The sequence below is a fragment of the Moschus berezovskii genome, chromosome 7 (genome assembly GCF_049115385.1).
Source record: "Moschus berezovskii isolate FMDL1 chromosome 7, NW_MosBer_1.0, whole genome shotgun sequence".
In the NCBI taxonomy this organism is placed as follows: Eukaryota; Metazoa; Chordata; class Mammalia; order Artiodactyla; family Moschidae; genus Moschus; species Moschus berezovskii.
The window spans coordinates 23532570-23552861 of record NC_142466.1 but is presented as its reverse complement, the minus strand read 5'-3'; the positions used below and the strand labels follow the sequence as shown (position 1 = coordinate 23552861).

General features: G+C 36.5%; 1 protein-coding gene across 1 annotated transcript in view; it reads right to left on the bottom strand.

Annotated features, from left to right (window-relative positions):
- Positions 1 to 707: 707 nt before the first annotated feature.
- Positions 708 to 20292, bottom strand: part of CAAP1 (caspase activity and apoptosis inhibitor 1) — an 84637-nt gene continuing 65052 nt past the window's right edge. Inside the window, exon 6 of the mRNA XM_055428137.2 lies at positions 708 to 3287. Coding sequence (XP_055284112.1) covers positions 2941 to 3287 — 347 coding nt within the window. The 3' untranslated portion in view covers positions 708 to 2940. The remainder of the gene's footprint in view (positions 3288 to 20292) is intronic.

Below are 20292 nucleotides of genomic sequence, written 5' to 3'. Positions count from 1 at the left end.
TGAAGATAAAAATATATAAAAATATCTATTAGTTTTAAGGTAAAGCATGTTGGTCTTTTAAACAATTAAACAGATACAACAAAAGGAAAGTATCTATAACCAAACTCTTTTCCTACTTTTTATGACATAAAACTGACAGTTTTTAAAACCTTTAGGCTGTCATCTATATTTTGCCTAAATTGTGGGTTCACTCCTGTTTTATCTATCTTGAAATGGCATTGAAAAATGTGTTTTATTGCAATTTGTATTACTGTCCAAATGATTATTTTATTCAGATAGCTAATCATGCCCTAGGATCTAATGATTTGCTGAAAGTAGGTTTTGGCAACAAGATTTATAAGGAAAAGATATACTGCCCTATAGTTTTAAAGAATTGATGGTGTTCAACAAAAGGATTTGGGAGGCTTAGGTGATTTTTCATAACTAGTATATTACACTGGTCATCCAGTGATAGGTTATCAGGATATATCTTGAGCATGAGGATTAGTAAGAACATTAAAAAGTGGGCCAAGGCCTACTGCAAAGGACCCATTATACCAGATAACCATCAATCATTCAAGATTTAGGTAAAGTTCCTAGTCAAATATCAGTATTACCTGACTTTGGATGAAAAATTAGGCTGCCATTTTTTTTCCCTCTTAGTCATTAATTAAACATGATATAAATTTTTTTTTTACATTGGCAAAATGGAAGCATTAGGCATAAAATGAAGCAGCACTTGTATGTTTATTAATCAGTCTATTCCATGCTAAAATCTACACCATAACATTCCTACACCATAACAGCTTAAGATTCTGAACAAGACTAAACACCTTAGAGGTAGTCAATAAATACCTGTGAGCTGATGATTAAATGACAGCATCAGATCAATATATGGTATTTTCTCATTACTTAGGCATTTCAAAAATAACCTTATTCCTATTCTCTAAAGCCACTCATTTGCAAAAACCTCTCATGTCTTTTAACATTACAAAAAAAAAAAAAGAGTTGATTTTCCAAGGTAGTAATCTAAGTAGCCTAATTTGTTCAACTCATTCTTCCTCACATACATACACCCACTCTAGTCAAATGTACTCTAAAGCATTCTGCACAGTGAATACAGCATGCACACAATGCTTCATGAAGGTGGTGACTTTAATCAGCTACAAAGCACTCAGACCTCTTTCTCCTCCTCTATGTTCGATCACACAAATGTCACCTACTGCATCTTATAATTAGTAAGTAGCAATACAGTTTATTCTGTGTTGTTATCATTTTAACTTTTAGTGTAAGTGGAAATAGAAACTGATTTTTTTCATTTTGAAGCAGTAACTATGAGAACTATTTAAATCATACCCATGTTTATCAGCCTAAGAGAAGCATTTCAAACGATACAGGCCTCTGTGCTTCATTACAAAGATTCAGCAAGAAAAAAGAAATGACAGGATTATTTAAAGGCATGTTCAGGAACAACAAAAATCAATTTGTCCAGTGTTTCATATATACTATTTTCGTAAGTGAAAAAAAAGTGAAAGTCACTTAGTCGTGTCTGACTCTTTGTGACCCCATGGACTATACAATCCATGGAATCCTCTGGGCCAGAATACTAGAATGGGTAGCCTTTCCTTTCTCCAGTGGATCTTCCTGACCCAGGAATCGAACTGGGGTCTCCTGCATTGTTGGCAGATTACCAATTGAGCTATCAGGGAAGCCCAAGTACTATTTCCATAAGAGATCCTCTAAAATTTATATATAATTAAGCCAGCTAAAAAGACACAATCCCTCTAAGTTCTCTTGTGTATAAGGAAAATCCTCTCACAACACTAACAGAACATGCCTTATAAATATATTTGTTAGCAAATATAAAAACAACAGTTCCAGATTTATATTTTACAAAAAAAAAATTTATTTTAAGTTAAGAGTCTCTACCTAAATTTATTTTGGTAACAAACAACTACAATTAGTGATGGGACAAAAAGCTTTCATAATTGTGGCAGGATGTTAATCTATTTACAAAACCTATACAAAATTAGATTAATTATTATATCCACTTATCAAAACTTCCTGAAATTAAATTCATTTTTGGAAATCTATCAAAAGTCCTCAGATCCAGAATGATAGTCTTAAAGACTTTTAATTCACGGAATTATAGCACATAAGATTTTCAAGCAAAAACATCAGATGAAAGCCTGTACAATAAAATAGTCTTCTTCTTCTAACTGCCTGGAATGTAAATGAAAATGTGTGCCCTTTTTATTGAAGGAAAACAACTGAACTAAGAGTTCAACAGTATCAAATACCTGTTAGAATGGTTTGTCTGCTGGAATTAAAGTTGGACAATTAATTCGACGTTGCTGAAAAATGGTTTAAACTAAGTCCTTTTTATTCATTTTTTATAAAAAAGCTTTGCTCAGCCATTTTGGATCTCCATCTAGTAACAAAAATGTTGTTCAGTTTTTACTAAGTCCATACCCACAAAAGGCATCTTCAAAATGGTACATATTTTAAAAGTGCATATAAACATAATTCAACTTAAATTGTTAATATACCTAGGAGCAATAATTTAATATTCTATTGCAAAATATAGACAGCCTGAAGGCAACATGCTTGGTCAATCTTTCATAAACTTTTTGGTTTGATGCCAAAATATTTTAAAATAAAGGAAAAAATATCATGACTCTTTTTAGCTAATGGCTTTTCAGATATTAATTTGCAGATATACTAAATACTCATCTAACAAAGTATCTAGAGTACCCAATGATATGTGTCATGAATTCAAAAAACAACTATATAATACAAAAGTAACAACAACAATAACATGTATTTTAGACCTAAGATGAGTTTATCTAGTAAGAGTTACATGAGAAATATCAGGTAAGACCCCAAATAAACTTTAGATACAAAATGATATGGTGTGGCATTGTTCAAACACATCCAATATTCAGACACAACTTAAATAAACTAGGCTGGCTTTTTTATATCACCAGCTTTCATCAGGGCTTTAATAGCTCTGGCCCTCATTTCAAGTTCGAGCAGCTCCAGCTGCTGTGCGGAAGGCTGAACATCTTCTGGTGGAGGAACAGTCAGGGTGGCGGCTTTGGGCTCCTTTGGACTGGACTCTGCAAGTCCTAGAATCTCATTCACGCTTTTCTCAATGTCTTTCTCCAGGTCATCTATCTGACCAGCTTCACTCTGGACTGTATTTTCTGGCACCTCAGGAGCAGCTGCTTCTTCATTACAGGGACCTTCTATGTCACTGTCATAAGCGTCTGCATTTATACTGAGTACATCGCTATCTTCCCCTTTGCCTGTAACACACACAAAAAGGAAAGAATCATGTGACCTAAAGGTTCTGATCAAAATTTCCCTTCTATTTATAATGTAAGGGCTGCTTTGACCTCCCCCACCTCCCACATTGGAGTCCCAAATTCCATAAACCCCATCCCAAACCCTTTTCCCCTGACTCTTCAACCTTTTTTTTTTTACCTGAAGAATCTTAATTTTCTGACCAGGGATCAAATTCAGGCCCCGGCAGTGAAAGCACTGAGTCCTAAACTCTGGACTGCCAGGGAATTGCCCCATCAACTTTGAAAACGTCTAATTTAATGTAAATCCTAATGTATTTTTCATCTCAATTTAGTAGAACATGGAAGCACTGGGAAATGTATACCATCATATGGATGTCCCTGACCAACTTTCCAAATTAAAATGTTGTACCACTTTAGACCACAGTGAAGCCTTGACATTACAAACTGTTGACAGCCTTTGGACAGAATACTGCTTATTACTGAAGTAAAAGTCCACTCAAAAAGGAATTTAAAGTACTCGGCCTTATAAACTATAACAACAGAAAAATATCACCGGTAAGCTGGACACCATGTGCATTGCAATTATTCCAAAGCTTTTCATATGCTTTTTCAAATACTTTGTTCTAAATCAATTAAAGGAGAATGCTTAAGGCTACTTTCTAAGATAAAATAACTTTCATTAAGAGGATTTTAATTAATGAAGTTAGTAAGCAATTATTTTTTAAAAATGCATATGTTATAAGACTTCTGTAACTGATGCTAAGAATGTGCATATAAACACAGATTGTAGCCCTCAACCACTATGGTCTTGGAGCATTACTAAAGTCCACAAGTTAGTTACAACTTTGAGTGCTCCTCTATACCTCCAATTTATTTATATTTTAAATTCCTGATATGTCTTTTAAAAAGAAAGTAATGATCCCCCAATTGTTAGTTTTGTTAATTTTCCTGTGGTAGGGAAAACATTTACAAAACACAGACTGACAGACGGAAAATTCTGATAATATAATGTATAAAAATTCTACTCCATGGATTTTAAAGTAAATGATTTACTGAACTTAACTGATTCTCCTACATCCTAATTATTCAAAAACTACTCCCATTCCAAAATTAAAGTAGAAAATGAGCTAACAAATTATGTGTCCACAAACAGAACTTGTAAAAAAAAAAAAAAAGTTCCAATTTTAATCATTTAATGCCAAAGAATATTTTATATATCTCTCCAGAGCAAAAAATATTTCCAAATAGCTACAGAAAAAAATGAATATAGCCTTTTATATAAATAAATAATGCTTTACATCTTAAGTATTCTAATGTGAGACAAAACAAATTTAAGAAAAAAAGTGCTGCTAAGTTGTTCATAGTCTCAAAGTTAATTTTCATGCCTGACAGGCTTCACTCTAGAATTCTAAATCTGTAGTCACTGATTCTGAGTGAAAGTATGCAGCCTGTTTTAAAAGATTTTAAAATATAAGCTTTTAGAAAAATGTGATTGTTTTTTCAGGCTAGAAGTTGTTGCCTGATAACGAAGAGCAGAATGTAATGGATGACTGGGGAGAAAGGGAGAGTCTCAAAGTTGGAATACCTGAATTCTAACCCTGACTCCGCTTTTAATCATATGGTTTGGGGAAAATCCCTTACCTTCTCAGAGGTTCTCTCCTGTAAAAATTATGATAGATTGTCTTAGGATGTTCGGAAAGCCTAATTTTATATAGTAAGCTGTCTATACAAAAATATATAAAATGGAAATATTTTAAACTGTTTTCCTTTTTTCTCCTCAGAAGATTCAGGTATCACTTATCTTTCACTCAATATATTTGTCAGCTGGATAATAATCCAAAAGAATTTCCTACTAGCCAATGAAAAATAAGTAACAAGTCAGTAAAAATTCTTTATTGGCAACTGTTTTCTAGTGAAAAGAAGTACATTTACAAGTTCAGGCATTATAATTGAAGCTCATGTATTACCTCAGGGATCAATGTGTAACTGATCAACAACTATGGAATCTCTTACACGTTAAGTCACAAATGTTGAAGCAGCTGCATTTTTATGAAATTAGTTTGCTTTGAATCTAAATAAATGAATGAGTGAAACTTAAGAGATATTTTCATTAAATAAGTGGAGAATCTATTTTAGTATATCCTGTAGATGTTTACATGGCAAATCATCAGCCTATATTTGCTCTCAAAAAAGACAACATATGAGTGTGTAAAAGTATTTGTAAGTGAAAATATATTATGTTCATCCTTTCTTTCCCCCTCTTTCAAGCATGTTTGAAATGGCTAAGATCTACTGAACTATATACTCTCACTTAATTCAGATCACTCTTTAAGCCTATTTATATAAGCTACTCAAAAAGCAGCCACGGCTAAAGAGCTCCTCTGCCATAAACTTAAGATCCCCAGAAGGAGGAAATGGCAACCCACTCCAGTCTTCTCACCTGGAAAATCCCATGGACAGAGGAGCCTTGGTGGGCTATAGTCCATGGGGTCACAAAAGAGTCAGACACGACTTAACGGACTAAACAAGTTCATAAAGTTATCAGCACTAGAGATTCAGGATCAAAATGTTTATACACATGCTTCCAGTGTTTCAAAGGAGAAAAATCTTGATGAAAAACTTTTTTCATTTATATTTTCTATGGGTTTGTTTCAAATGTTTTTAGAGAGCAGAGGTGGACCTTGCTTTACTTTTTTTAAAAATTAGAAACAGTAGTATACATAGTACTCAAAGAAGAAACAGTCCTCTATGAATCTGCTGTTCTCCGTTTACATTTAAAATTATCGAAATCCAAGTGACTGAGTTCTCTGTAGCACAGTATAGGTAAGAGCATTCATAAGTCCCATCTGCCCATTACCTGCACTGTAGAGGCCAAAGCTTTGTAGAATCTGTACTTGAAAGAATTCAGCATAAGTACTTCACTTCACAAATGTGAAAACAAGATAAGTGACTTGTACAATGTAACCTGACAAACTATTTAAAGGTCTAAGATCATACTTTGTTGTTTCACTAGTTCTTAATTTTCTTCATTCTACTGACTCACTTTTAAGATAATAGTTTGCAAACATAAGAATATATTTTCAAAGATAATTTACTCTCATCCTTAGTATCAGAAAATTGTAGGGTCTTTTGTTACCAATTATGACCCTCCAATCAGAAGGGGTAAAACTTGTACACTCTTTCTAAAACAGTAACCTTAACCTAATATGCCTTATTCTAAGTCCTCAAAATGCCAGCACCCCCACTCTGCATATGTGAAAGGAAGTGTGTGAGTGTGCATGCACACACATGCACATCTGTGCACAAGTGTGTTCAGGGGAGTGAGCACCCATTTAAATTTTAAGAGGATTCTACAAAGGACCATTTTCAAGCTTTTACACAGGCTGAGGAGTCTCTGGGAAATTGTTTGTACGCCTCTAAGAGAAATAAGAACAGTGTCAGTGCATGCATGACACTAAATAAGGTCACTGAAACCCAAGAAAAATAATACAAATATAATTTAAAATATTAAGAATTCATACCATTAACTGTTAAAAACACTACTACAGAAAATGGCTGGGGGAAGAGACCAAGCATAAAATTAGACCAATTACTGAAGTCATAAAGCAGCAAAATAACTAAAGTAACTTAGACATGGTACATATATGCAACAAAATATTGCTCAGCCATAAAAAAGAATTAAACAACATTATTTGCAGCAACAAAGATAACACCCAAAAAAGATGTCCTTTTCATTACAGGGGACTGGAATGCGCAAGTAGGAAGTCAAGAAACACCTGGAATAACAGGCAAATTTGGCCCTGGAGTACAATACGAAGAAGGGAAAAGGCTAATAAGAGTTTTGCCAAGAGAATGCACTGGTCACAGCAAACACCCTCTTCCAACAACACAAGAGAAGACTACACATAGACATCACCAGACAGTCAACACCAAAATCAGATTGATTATATTCTTCGCAGCCAAAGGTGGAGAAGCTCTATACAGTTAGCAAAAACAAGACCAGGAGCTGACTGTGGCTCAGATCATGAACTCCTTATTGCCAAATTCAGACTGAAATAGAAGAAAGTAAGGAAAATCACTAGACCATTCAGGAATGACCTAATATCAAATTCCTTATGACTATACAGTGGAAGTGAGAAATAGATTTAAGGGACTAGATCTGATAGATAGAGTGCCTGATGAACTCTGGACAGAGGTTCGTGACACTGTACAGGAGACAGGGACCAAGACCATCCCCATGGAAAAGAAATGCAAAAAAGCAAAATGGCTGTCCGAGGAGGCCTTAAAAATAGCTGTGAAAAGAACAGAAGCAAAAGGCAAAGGAGAAAACAAAAGATATACCCATTTGAATGCAGAGTTCCAAACAATAGCAAGGAGAGATAAGAAAGCCTTTCCTCAGTGATCGGTGCAAAGAAATAGAGGAAAACAACAGAATGGGAATGTCTAGAGATCTCTTCAACAAAATTAGAGGTACCAAGGGAACATTTCACACAAAGATGGGCACAATAAAGGACAGAAATGGTGTGGACCTAACAGAAGCAGAAGATATTAAGAAGAGGTGGCGAGAATATACAGAAGAACTGTACAAAAAAGATCTTCACGACCCAGATAATCATGATGGTATGATCATCAACCTAGAGCCAGACATCCTGGAATGTGAAGTCAAGTGGGCCTTAGGAAGCATCACTATGAACAAAGCTAGTGGAGGTAATGGAATGCCAGTTGAGCTATTTCAAATCCTGAAAGATGATGCTGTGAAAGGGCTGCACTCAATACGCCAGCAAATTTGGAAAACTCAGCACTGGCCACAGAGCTGGAAAAGATCAGTTTTCATTCCAATCCCAAAGAAAGCCAATGCCAAAGAATGCTCAAACTACCACACAATTATACTCACCTCACACACTAGTAAAATAATGCTCAACATTCTCCAAGCCAGGTTTCAACAGTACGTGAACCATGAAATTCCAGATGTTCAAGCTGGATTTAGAAAAGGCAGAGGAACCAGAGATCAAATTGCCAACATCTGCTGGATCATCAAAAAAGCAAGAGAGTTTCAGAAAAACATCTACTTCTGCTTTATTGACTACACCAAAGCCTTTGACTGTGTGGACCACAACAAACTCTGGAAAATTCTTCAAGAGATGGGCATATCAGACCACCTAACCTGCCTCTCGAGAAGCCTATATGCAGGTCAGGAAGCAACAGTTAGAACTGGACATGGAACAACAGACTGTTTCCAAATTGCAAAGAAGTACGTCAAGGCTGTATATTGTCACCCTGCTTATTTAACTTATATGCAGAGTACATCATGAGGAATGCTGGGCTGGAAGAAGCACCAGCTGGAATCAAGATTGCTGGGAGAAATATCAATAACCTCAGATATGCAGATGACACCACCCTTATGGCAGAAAGTGAAGAGGAACTAAAGAGCCCCTTGATAAAAGTGAAAGAAGAGAGTGAAAAAGTTGGCCTAAAGCTCAACATTCAGAAAACTAAGATCATGGCATCGGATCCCATCACTTAATGGGAAATAGATGGGGAAACAGTGGAAACAGTGGCTGACTTTATTGTGTGGGGCTCCAAAATCACTGCAGATGGTGACTGCAGCCATGAAATTAAAAGATGCTTGCTCCTTGGAAGAAAAGTTATGACCAACCTGCTGCTGCTGCTAAGTCACTTCAGTCGTGTCCAACTCTGTGTGACCCCATAGACGGAAGCCCACCAGGCTCCCCCGTCTCTTGGATTCTCCAGGCAAGAACACCGGAGCGGGCTGCCATTTCCTTCTCCAATGTGTGAAAGTGAAAAGTGAAAGTGAAGTCGCTCAGTCGTGTCAGACCGTTAGCGACCCGATGGACTGCAGCCTACCAGGTTCCTCCATCCATGGGATTTTCTAGGCAAGAGTACTGGAGTGGCTTGCCATTGCCTTCTCCTGACCAACCTAGACAGCATATTAAAAAGCAGAGAAGTTACTTTACCAACAAATGTCCAATGAGTCAAAGTATGGTTTTTCCAGTAGTCATATATGGATGGACTATAAAGAAAGTTGGACTATAGTTGGACTATAAAGAAAGTTGCATGCCAAAGAATTGATGCTTTTGAACTGTGGTGCTGGAGAAGACTCTTTAGTCCATCCTAAAGGAAATCAGTCCTGAATATTCACTGATGCTGAAGGTGAAGCTCCAATACTTTGGCCACCTGATAAGAAGAACTAAATCATTTGAAAAGACCTTGATGTTGGGAAAGATTTAAGGCAGAAGAAGGGGGCGACAGAGGATGAGATGGTTGGATGGCATCACGGACTCAATGGACATGAATCTGAGTAAACTCCGGGAATTGGCGATGGACAGGGAGGCCTTATGTGCTGCAGTCCACAGGGTCCAGAGTCAGACACGACTGAGCGAATGAACTGCACTGACTGGATGGACCTAGAGTTTATCATACTAAAGTGAAGTAAGTCAGAGAGAGAAAGAGAAATATCATATAGTATCACTCATTTGTGGAATCTAATTTTTAAAAGAAGATACAAATGAACTGACTTACAAAACAGGAAAAGACTTACATACATCAAAACAAGTAGATGGTTACCAAAGGGAAAACTTGGAGGGGAGAGATAAATCAGGAGCTTGGAATGAACATACATACACTACCATATATAAGACAGATAACCAACAAGGACCTACTGTATAGCAGAGGAAACTCTACTCAACATTCTGTGATTACCTAAATGAAAAAGAATCTAAAAAAGAATGAATATATGTAAATACATGTATGCGTAACTGAGCCCATTTGCTGTACACTTGAAACTGGAACAACTATAAATCCACTACACTCCAATAAAATTAAAAATTTTTAAAATAAAACAAAGTAACTTTAAAATACACACAAAGAGGGACTTCCCTGGTCATCCAGTGGCTAAAACCCCTCATTCTCAATGCAGGGAACTAGGTTCGATCCCTGGTCAGGGAATTAGATCCTACATTCTGCAACTAAGACCCAGCATGGTCAAATAAATAAAAACTAAGACTTGGCACAGCCAAATAAATAAAAATAGCTAAAAAAAAAAAAAAAATATATATATATATATATATATATAAAATAAAAATACTTTAAAAATATATAACCCCTAAAATACTAAATACCATTTAGAGAATTTTAGAGAAAAGCGATATAATTGAAGAAATGAACCAAATAACCTAATGGAAAGGACAAAAGAGTTCAAGAACTTGGCTAAGCAAAAGTTATAGGAAGACAAAGAGTTAAAATATTGATATTTTTCAAGGAAAAAGAAATAAAGAGTTCAAGGACTTATTGAGCATTCATCTTACGGTTAACCCCCTAGCCAATTAGTCACAAAATAAATTCTATTCCATTTTCTTCTGATCTGTGTATGTTCAACTTTTCTTTTGTTTTCCTGCTATCTTCTTTGCTACCAACTTGATTCATACTCTAGTCAAACTCTGTACTCACTCTTTGTGACCCCATGGACTATATAGTCCATGGAATTCTCTAGGCCAGGAAACTGGAATGGGTAGCCTTTCCCTTCTCCAGGGGATATTCCCAACCGAGGGACTGAACCCAGGTCTCCCACATTGCAGACGGATTCTTTACTAACTGAGCTATCAGGGAAGCCCTCAGTGGACACGAGCTTAAGCAAACTCTGGGAGATAGTGAAGGATGGGGAAGCCTGGCGTGCTGCAGTCCACAGGGTCACAAAGAGTCAGGCAGGACTTTGCAACTGAACAGCAACAACAACACAAACATGGGATAAAACCATAAAGGGAAAGTATTTGGCAACTAAATAGAACACCTACCACTCTTTAAATATTTTACTGACAAGGAGAAAATTACAACTATGAAAGATCCACTCACTTTAAAATTTAATGGAATTTCAGTATTTTTAAAAAGGAACATACTACATAATAAAAAAAGCTAAAATACTTGTATTTTTATTATCATCTATAACAATTCTCAATGCCTGAGAGCTACAGAGATTCCCTAAGCTAGATAAAGGAAAATATTTTATGTTTTAGATTTGCTTTCTATTATAATAAAAGTTTTAATTACCCAATGAAAGTAAACAAACATAGAAGAGTTTTTAAACATTTTGAGTAATAAAAATTAAAAGGGACTTTTAAGTTATGCTGCTGCTGCTAAGTCGCTTCAGTCGTGTCCGACTCTGTGCGACCCCACAGACGGCAGCCCACCAGGCTCCCCCGTCCCTGGGATTCTCCAGGCAAGAGTACTGGAGTGGGCTGCCATTGTCTTCTCCGTTTAAGTTATGCTAGCATGTTTAAACCTTGTTTGGGCCTGTAATATTCCACGTGCAAATAATTCAACTTACCAGAACACTTTTAATGCATAAAATGAAACTGTATCTAATGTTATGAGTGACTACATGCCTGTGAAACTTTTTGATAATGAGTTATTAAATTAAGCCAAGAGCCAAACCCAAGTACATGGAATAATTAAATATCTGTCTGAATTTCTGCTAAAGATGACAAATTGAGCACACATATCTAATTCCCTTCCCCATCAAGAATCCACTGAAGTAACAGAAGAGAGGATACTTAAAAATAATAGCTAAAAATTGTAAATTAACTGAGGGTGGAACTAACAAACATCAGTGCTTCCCAAGTAAAGTGCAAGACAGAGACTTCATAAAGGGGAAAAAAAAACACAAAAAATAAAGCTAAAAATATGTGAGACTTTTGAGAAAGAAAATATAGACTACAGATAAAATTATAAGACAGGGCAAACCTATAAGAAAATAATAGCAAGATACATTTTTTTAAGAATACAAATGTAAGAATATACGATGTATAGGTATTGTTAGAAACAAGTAAAAACACAGGTACAGAGTATGAAATACAAAAGCTCAGTAAATATATGAAAAATACTCAACAGAATTTCTAATCAGGGAAATACAAATTAAAATATTAAGATATTACTTTTTACTCATTAGATTAAAAAAAGGAATTTCACCCATCTGCAGAAAAAAATAATGAATTGGCAAGATGCAAAAAATGATCAAGACACACTGTTAAATCAAAAAAGTAACCTAAAGAGTTGTTAATAATGGCTTACTTCCAGAGAGGGGAAAACAAGTAGAAGAGGAAGAGAAGAAAATGAGTTTTCCAATTCCGCTCTATGAACATATGTATTTCTTCAACCATTTCTAAGAATATAACCTTGTAAGAATTTTTTTAAGAAATTAGAATACTAGATAACAAGAAAGGGTATCATCTAGAAAGAAATTTTGCTGGATTTTTAAAAAATATAAGTAGTATGAAATTGACACAAAAATAAAAGCAAAGCAAAACCACAGCCAAAGACACCACAGGGAGGTATAATTCCTTCTTATAGTCTTGAAAGCAAGGAAGAGATGGCTTTGGAACAAAGAGTGAGAAAATTAAACTCACTTCAGATATCTGAGCCAAATGAACCTTTCTTTCTTATCCTCCCCTTCCTTGCCACAGGCCCAAGCACTCTACTGGGAGGCCTACCCCATGCACTTACATTAAAGAGGTCTGGAAGCAAAATATAACTAAACAGTTAGTGAAGAAGCCCAAACCAGCTACCAGAAAAACTAAAATAAATGAAGGACAAGATGAACATAGGAAGACAATGTGGAGATCAGAAGATATTCTACTAGAGGAGAATGAGGGGTTGGGAAGTCTAGTTAGTATCATTATGGAGCCTGAAGTAGATCTGCAACTATAAAACAAGTACAGGATGCAATGAAAAAGGACCAGAGAAAAGAAACACTAAAATTTAAAATTACAGTTATCAAGAGCAAACATTCAATGATTATTGGAAGATAATGTTTGAAAAAAAAAACAAAGAACTTTTAGGGACTTCCCTGGTGGCAGAGTAATTGGGACTTCACCTTCCAACACAGAGGGTGTGGGTTCAATCCTGGGTCAGGGAGCTAAGATCCCACATGCTTCCTGACCGCTTCCCCAAAAAAAACCACATAAAACAGAGGTAATGTTGTAACAAATTCAATATAGACTTAAAAAAACTTTCAAGATGTAGAAAAGAAATAAAAATATATTTAAAATATGCAATAGAAGTCAAGAAATGGGGATGATTCACACGTCCAACAACCTAATCTTTTCAAAAACTACTGAGTGCCTACTATGTATAAGACATCATTTTACACACTGAGAAAACAGCAGTGAATTTTAAAAAGTCCCTGCCTTACCATCAAGTCATTGGGAAGATATTACAAATCAACATCAGGTGCTATGAAAAAAATAAAGCAGCATATGCAGCTCAATATCACACATACACACTCTCAATCAAAAAACAGGCAGAGGAGCTGAATGGACAATTCTCCAAAGAAGACGAGGATGGCCAAGAGGCACATGAAAAGATGCTCAAAATCACTAATTATTGAAGAAATGCAAATCAAACAGCCACTATAAAGAACAGTATGGTGGCTCCTTTTAAAACTAAATATAGAACTACCTATGATCCAGCAATCCCACTATTGGGCATATACCCTGAGAAAACCATAATTCAAAAAGACACACATACCCCAATATTCATTGCAGCACAATTTACAACAGCTAGGACATGGAAGCAACCTAAATGTCAATCAACAGATGACTGGATAAAGAAGATGTGGTACATATATACAATGGAATATTACTCAGCCATAAAAAGGAACGAAACTGAGTCATTTGTAGGGATATGGATGGACCTAGAGCCTGTCATACAAAGGGAACTAAGGCATAAAGAGAAACGTAAATATCGTTATTAACACATATGTGGAATCTAGAAAAACAGTTCAGATGAATCTACTTGCAGGGCAGGAACAGAGACGCAGACACAGAGAATGGACATGTGGACATATTAGGTAAGGGGAGGGTAGGCAAATGAGGAGATCAGAACTGACATACGTACACTACCACGTGTACCTAGCGAGAGCCTGCTGTACAGCACAGGGATCTCAGTTCAGTGCTCTTTGATGACCTAGAGGGGTGGGACAAGGGTGGGAGTAGGAGTCAAAGGGAGGTCAGGAGGGAGGGGATATATGTATACTTATAACTGTTTCATTTCTTTGTATAGCAGAAACTAACACAACACTGTAAAGCAATTATACTCCAATTAAAAGGCCTTCACACTGAAAGGGTCTCCCAGGAGAATAACACCTAAGACACATCCTGTGAAATATCAGAACTCAAGGGTTAAAAAAAAAATCTTAAAAATTCCCAGAGGCGGGAAAGAAATAGATTTCCAAGAAAAGATAGGTTCAAGAAATCAAGCACATTCTTAACAGCCATTGTGGACAACAGATTCCAAAGGCTACAATATGCTCACAAAAAATGGAAGAACTATATACTGTGTGCCTTAAGGACACAACATTGCTTCTAAATAATCCTGTTAAAAAAACTGAACATGAATCTGACTCAAGACTCTATTTCTAATTACCTATTTACAGAAAAACAATGTTAAATGAAACACTGAGATGCAATCAGCAAATTCAAATGGAGAAACTCTAACAATCCCGATTCTTTATTTCTTCAAGAAATAAACTGCAGAGAAAGGGAGAAAAGGGGGAGCATACTGATTAAAAAGAGGCTGATATTATCCAATTGCAATGTAGAGACCTTATTTGGATACTGATTCTTACATAGTTTGTATACCTATGGCTGATTCATGTTGATGTTTGGCAGAAACCAACCATATTCTGTAAAGCAATTATCCTTCAATTAAAAATTAAATTTTAAAAAGAATAAGGATAAAATAAAGATAACTTCAAATTATTAAAAAATAAATTTAAAATTAAAAAATACTATAAGACAATTAGAGAATTTAAAAAAGAATAAGGATAAAATAAAAACTTCAAATTATTAAAAACTAAATTAAAAATACTATAAGACAATTAGAGAAATTTGAATATTGACTATCTCAAGATTAAATTTATATTATTACTGTTCTGAAACCCCTAATGAAATAATGGAAAAAGATAATACTAAATAGCTATTGAAACCATTAATGGAGCTTTCCTGGTAGCTCAGATGGTTAGGAACTTGCCTGTAATGCAGGAGACCTGGGTTCAATCCCTGGGTTGGGAAGACCCCTGGAGGAGGGCATGGCAATTCACTCCAGTATTCTTGCCTGGAGAATCCCCACGGACAGAGGAGCCTGGCGGGCTACAGTCCATAGGGTTGCAAAGAGTCAGACACGACTGAGAAAGTTACAGTACAAAACCATTAATGCAAGGCTGACAACACCTGACCCAACAGGTCAATCTTAATATCACAATATCCACCAATGAACAACAAGGTTAAATTTGAACACTTTCTGAATATTATCTGATATTTAAGAAACGCTACTTTTTAAGGTATTCTGATTATGTTTAAAAACTGAGCTCTTATCTTTAAGAGATACACTGTTACTAAAATATTTACAAATGAAGTGAAAAGATATAGGATTTGCTTTAAAATAATATAGCAGGTAGGAAGCAGGAAGGAATACAGATGAAGAAAGATTAGACACTGCAGATAATTACTGAAGATGCAGCTGAGTATATGGGAGTTAAAATTCCTACTTTATTTTCTATTTATGCTTGAAAATTTCTAAAAAAGGTTTTTAAGTTGATTCTTATTTAGGAACCAAACATCAGGTTTTAAATATATATATATATATATATATATATTTTTTTTTTTTTTTAAGTCGCTAAGTCGTGTGTGTGTGTATATATACCGGAGAAGAAAATGAGAGTATTGAAATCCAATATTCCTATCAAGCAAACAGAGTTGGTTATTAGAAGGGTTAAACTATTTTATTTTGTTTTCTATTTTAATAAGTTTTTCTCATCTGATTTTAAGTTATTCGTGTTTAGTGGTTATGCCATTTAGAACAACACAGAAATAAATTCTTCCCTCTAGAATCTTAACTCTCCAAGGCCTCTGGCATTATCAATCTGCTGGAATCTCATTAGTAACAAAGCCAATGATATATTGGATAGCAGTGCTGTGTCCCAAATGGATTTCCTTCTTTTCTTAGACTACAGATAACTTTGGTTTTAAAAAATTTTAAGCTATAAAGAACACATTTTTAATATATTCTAACTGTAGAAAGTCAGCTTGATAACTTTTAACAATTTTAGTGAGCTTCAGCCTTTTCAAGAAGCCAAAACGTTCCTTTCTGAAAAAGAAACAAAACTGTTCTTTTAATATGTATGAATAATCTTTTTGGAGAAGCTTTCAATCATTCTCTTAGCAAAACTAACAGACTTTCTTGCAGTGTTTTAAACTACTGAATTAAGTTTAATTGCATCATGTTAACCATGATATTCAAAATTAATCAATTATTTTCATAAAGAAGAAAATGTAAACAATTTAGTACAGAAAAACTGTCTAGAATTCTACCAAACTCCTTGAACTGTCCATTGAACTTCTGGATAAGTGACTGTCTAACAGCCTGTAAAACTAACTTTTAAGAACCACAAATCCAGTTTTCAAGAAAGAAAGGATATATGTATACTTACAGTTGATTCACACTGTTGTACAGCAAATACCGACACAACATTGTAAAGCAATTATCCTCCAATTAAAAATAAATTAAAAAAATAACAGAACCACAAATCCAGAGATTACTCCAAGAATCAATAAATAACCATTCAGTATCTATCACATATGAGCTGTAAAGGCCACAGAAGCAGGCTTTACAAAATGCCACAGGTAGTGTGTGTATGGCAGGATTTAAGACACAAGTTTTGCCTTCACGGTGCTTGTATATGCTTAAAATATGAATATCACACTTTAAAGTGATAAATTGTGCAATATGAAGCATAACAGAATTTCAGAGTACATAAGGCAATGGTGAAAAGTCAAGATCTTACAGATACGTATTATGAAGTAGGTCTTAAAACCTAACAAGTGATATGGACAGGGGAGGAACTCCAAGTGTGAGGGACAGGGTGGACAAAGATATAAAGTATTAGATCTAAACTTAGTACATGCTGAATCTAATAGAATAAAATGCACATATGAGAATACAGAAAAGGGTAGTATTCAAAATTATTGCCTCTGATGACATCACCAATCCAGGACAAAATGCACAACAGGGACCTCCTGCCAGCCTTTTACAAAGGATCAGGCAGTGGTTATTTTGGGGTTGCACTGGGGTACAATAACAGGCTAATGGAAGAGAGGCCTATCTTTCCTCTAGTAATCTAAAAGTAAGCAGGAAGAACATATTTTTAAATATGATTCATCATTTCTCCTACCATTTGATTAAACGGACTTCTAATAAAATAAAAGTTTGATCTAAGAAGAAATGATGAAAACATACAAAGGGGTTAAAAATGAAGAGAGAATAGCATATTTCCAAGCACTGATGTTTAAAATCAGGCAACTGTTCACCCCCCAAATTTGTTGGAACTTACTAATTTAAAAGGGCATCACATTCAAATATTCTCTGTTAGTAACATCTCAGTGCTTTACAGGCTGCCTATCCAAGGAAGGTACGCTCAAACTCATCATCTATTCACAATCCGCTGTTTCCACAGACTGCTTTAGTCTGTTTAAATTGTTTACTTTGTTAAAGTTTAGAAAGAGATACTAAAAACTTGATTCTAATTTTAGATAACGTAAAGTTATCTTTTATATTTGTTTCCCTGGTGGCTCATCTGGTAAAGAATCTGCCTGCAATGCTGGAAGACCTGGATTCAATCCCTGGGCTGGGAAGATCCCCTGGAGAAGGGAACAGCTAGTATTCTGGCCTGGAGAATTCCATGGACTGTATAGTCCATGGGGTCTCAAAGAGTCAGACACAACTAAGCAAAATATTGATTCTAATTTCAGATAATGTAAGTTCAGTTCAGTTCAGTTCAGTCGCTCAGTCGTGTCCGACTCTCCGCGACCCCATGAATCACAGCACGCCAGGCCTCCCTGTCCATCACCAACTCCCGGAGTACACTCAAACTCATGCCCACAGAGTCGGTGATGCCATCCAGCCATCTCATTCTCCGTCGTCCCCTTCTCCTCCCACCCCCAACCTTTCCCAGCATCAGAGTCTTTTCCAGTGAGTCAACTCATCGCATGAGGTGGCCAAAGTATTGCAGTTTCAGCTTTAGCATCAGTCCCTCCAATGAACATCCAGGATTGATCTCCTTTAGAATGGACTGGTTGGATCTCCTTGCAGTATAAGGGACTCTCAAGAGTCTTCTCCAACACAACAGTTCAAAAGCATCGATTCTTCGTCGATCAGCCTTCTTCACAGTCCAACTCTCACATCCATACATGACCACGGGAAAAACCATTGCCTTGACTAGACGGACCTTGGTTGGCAAAGTAATGTCTCTGCTTTTTAATATACTATCAAGGTTAGTCATAACTTTCCTTCCAAGGAACAAGCGTCTTTTAATTTCATGGCTGCAATCAGCATCTGCAGTGATTCTGGAGCCCAAAAAAATAAAGTCTGACGCTGTTTCCACTGTAACTCCATCTATTTCCCATGAAGTGATGGGACCAGATGCCATGATCTTTGTTTTCTGAATGTTGAGCTTCAATGTAAAGGCATCTATTATATACATAGTCATGTAGAAAGCAGCCAATCATTATCAGTATGGTAAAAAAAAAAGTGGTAGTGTATTGCATTAAAAAAAAGAAAGAAATCCTACCCTAAAACTAAAAACACTTTCATTAAAGAAGTACGAAAAATAACAAACCTGTCAGTTTCACCCTTATTCTTTCCATGAAATAAGTAGTGAGAGTCTTTAGAAAAATAACTGGTACTGAAGGTGGAAAATGTAGTAAAAAGTGCCCTATATGTTTTCAGAATAGTTGGAGAAAAGGTATAATCTCACTGGGAAGGATAGTTAAAGAACTTAAAAAGATGCTAAAAAATAAACTTTATCCAAACATTAATTATCCAAATGAGGAAATATCCAAAGCCATACAAGCTATGGAAGAATTCCCACTCTTCCCATTGCCTGAAAAAGTTTCCTGGAGGAGGCGCAGAAAAGCAGGGGAAAGTAGAGCTGAGGTTTCTGCTGAGAAGAACTCTCTAAAATATGGGATTCCAGCACACATTTAAAAATTTTTAAGGGGAACAGATGGAGGAGGAGTAGGTGGACATGGAGTACATCTCTCTCCACGGATACATCAGGAATACACCTTCAGACACAGAAGTGCATGCAGAACACCAGCTGAGAGTGGACAGGAATACCTGACCAGTGGAAAAGAATATATAGAACCACACAAAATTCAGTAGGACAAAGGAACTAGGGGAAAAACAGGAGTGTTAGTAGGACTGGACCTGCCTTTGGTGGGTGGGGGAACTGAAGCTGGGGTCCGATTCCCACATCAGGGCAATTGTCTGAGTCAGAGAAGCATTTAAGGCTGGGAGTGAAACAGCTGATCGGTGGCAGCCTAAATGGAATGAGAATCAGACAGTCCTTGCTGCAGCCATACATATGCTGGGAAGGAACGTGGGTCTCCCGGACGGGACAGCGGCTGAGAGCTGTAGTTTAGAGATTGTGGAGCAATCCCAGGGCAAGGGCTGCTGCTGACTGTGCAGAGACGGATAGAGGGGATGTGAGGGAGGAGTCTACTATGGGAAATGCTGGTGGAGGAAAGCCAGCCAGCCATGGAGCAAGGTGATACTGCTGAGTCACGCGTAGCGGGTAGAGCCATTACCATAGGCTCTCCCTCCCCACACACCAGCATCAGCAGCTGAAGGAGAGAAAGGCTGGCCCATCAAACACCTGAGGCACTGAACTACAGAGTAGGACCCCAACCAGGGTGCCCCTTTAAGTTCCTGATGCGCCGCTCTACAGAGCAGAACCTCAGCCAGGGGGGTCCCTCTACGTGCCTGAAACAACAAACAACAGAGAAGGACTCCAGGCAAGGGAGCCCTCTAAGCGCCTGAATGGGTGGAGCAATGGAAAAAGACTGGCCAAAGAGGCCTTCTGATCGCCAGCTACAAAAGACTTGAAAAAAGACTCTGATAAGGCCATAACTACTGCGGTGGATGCAGTCTATGTCCC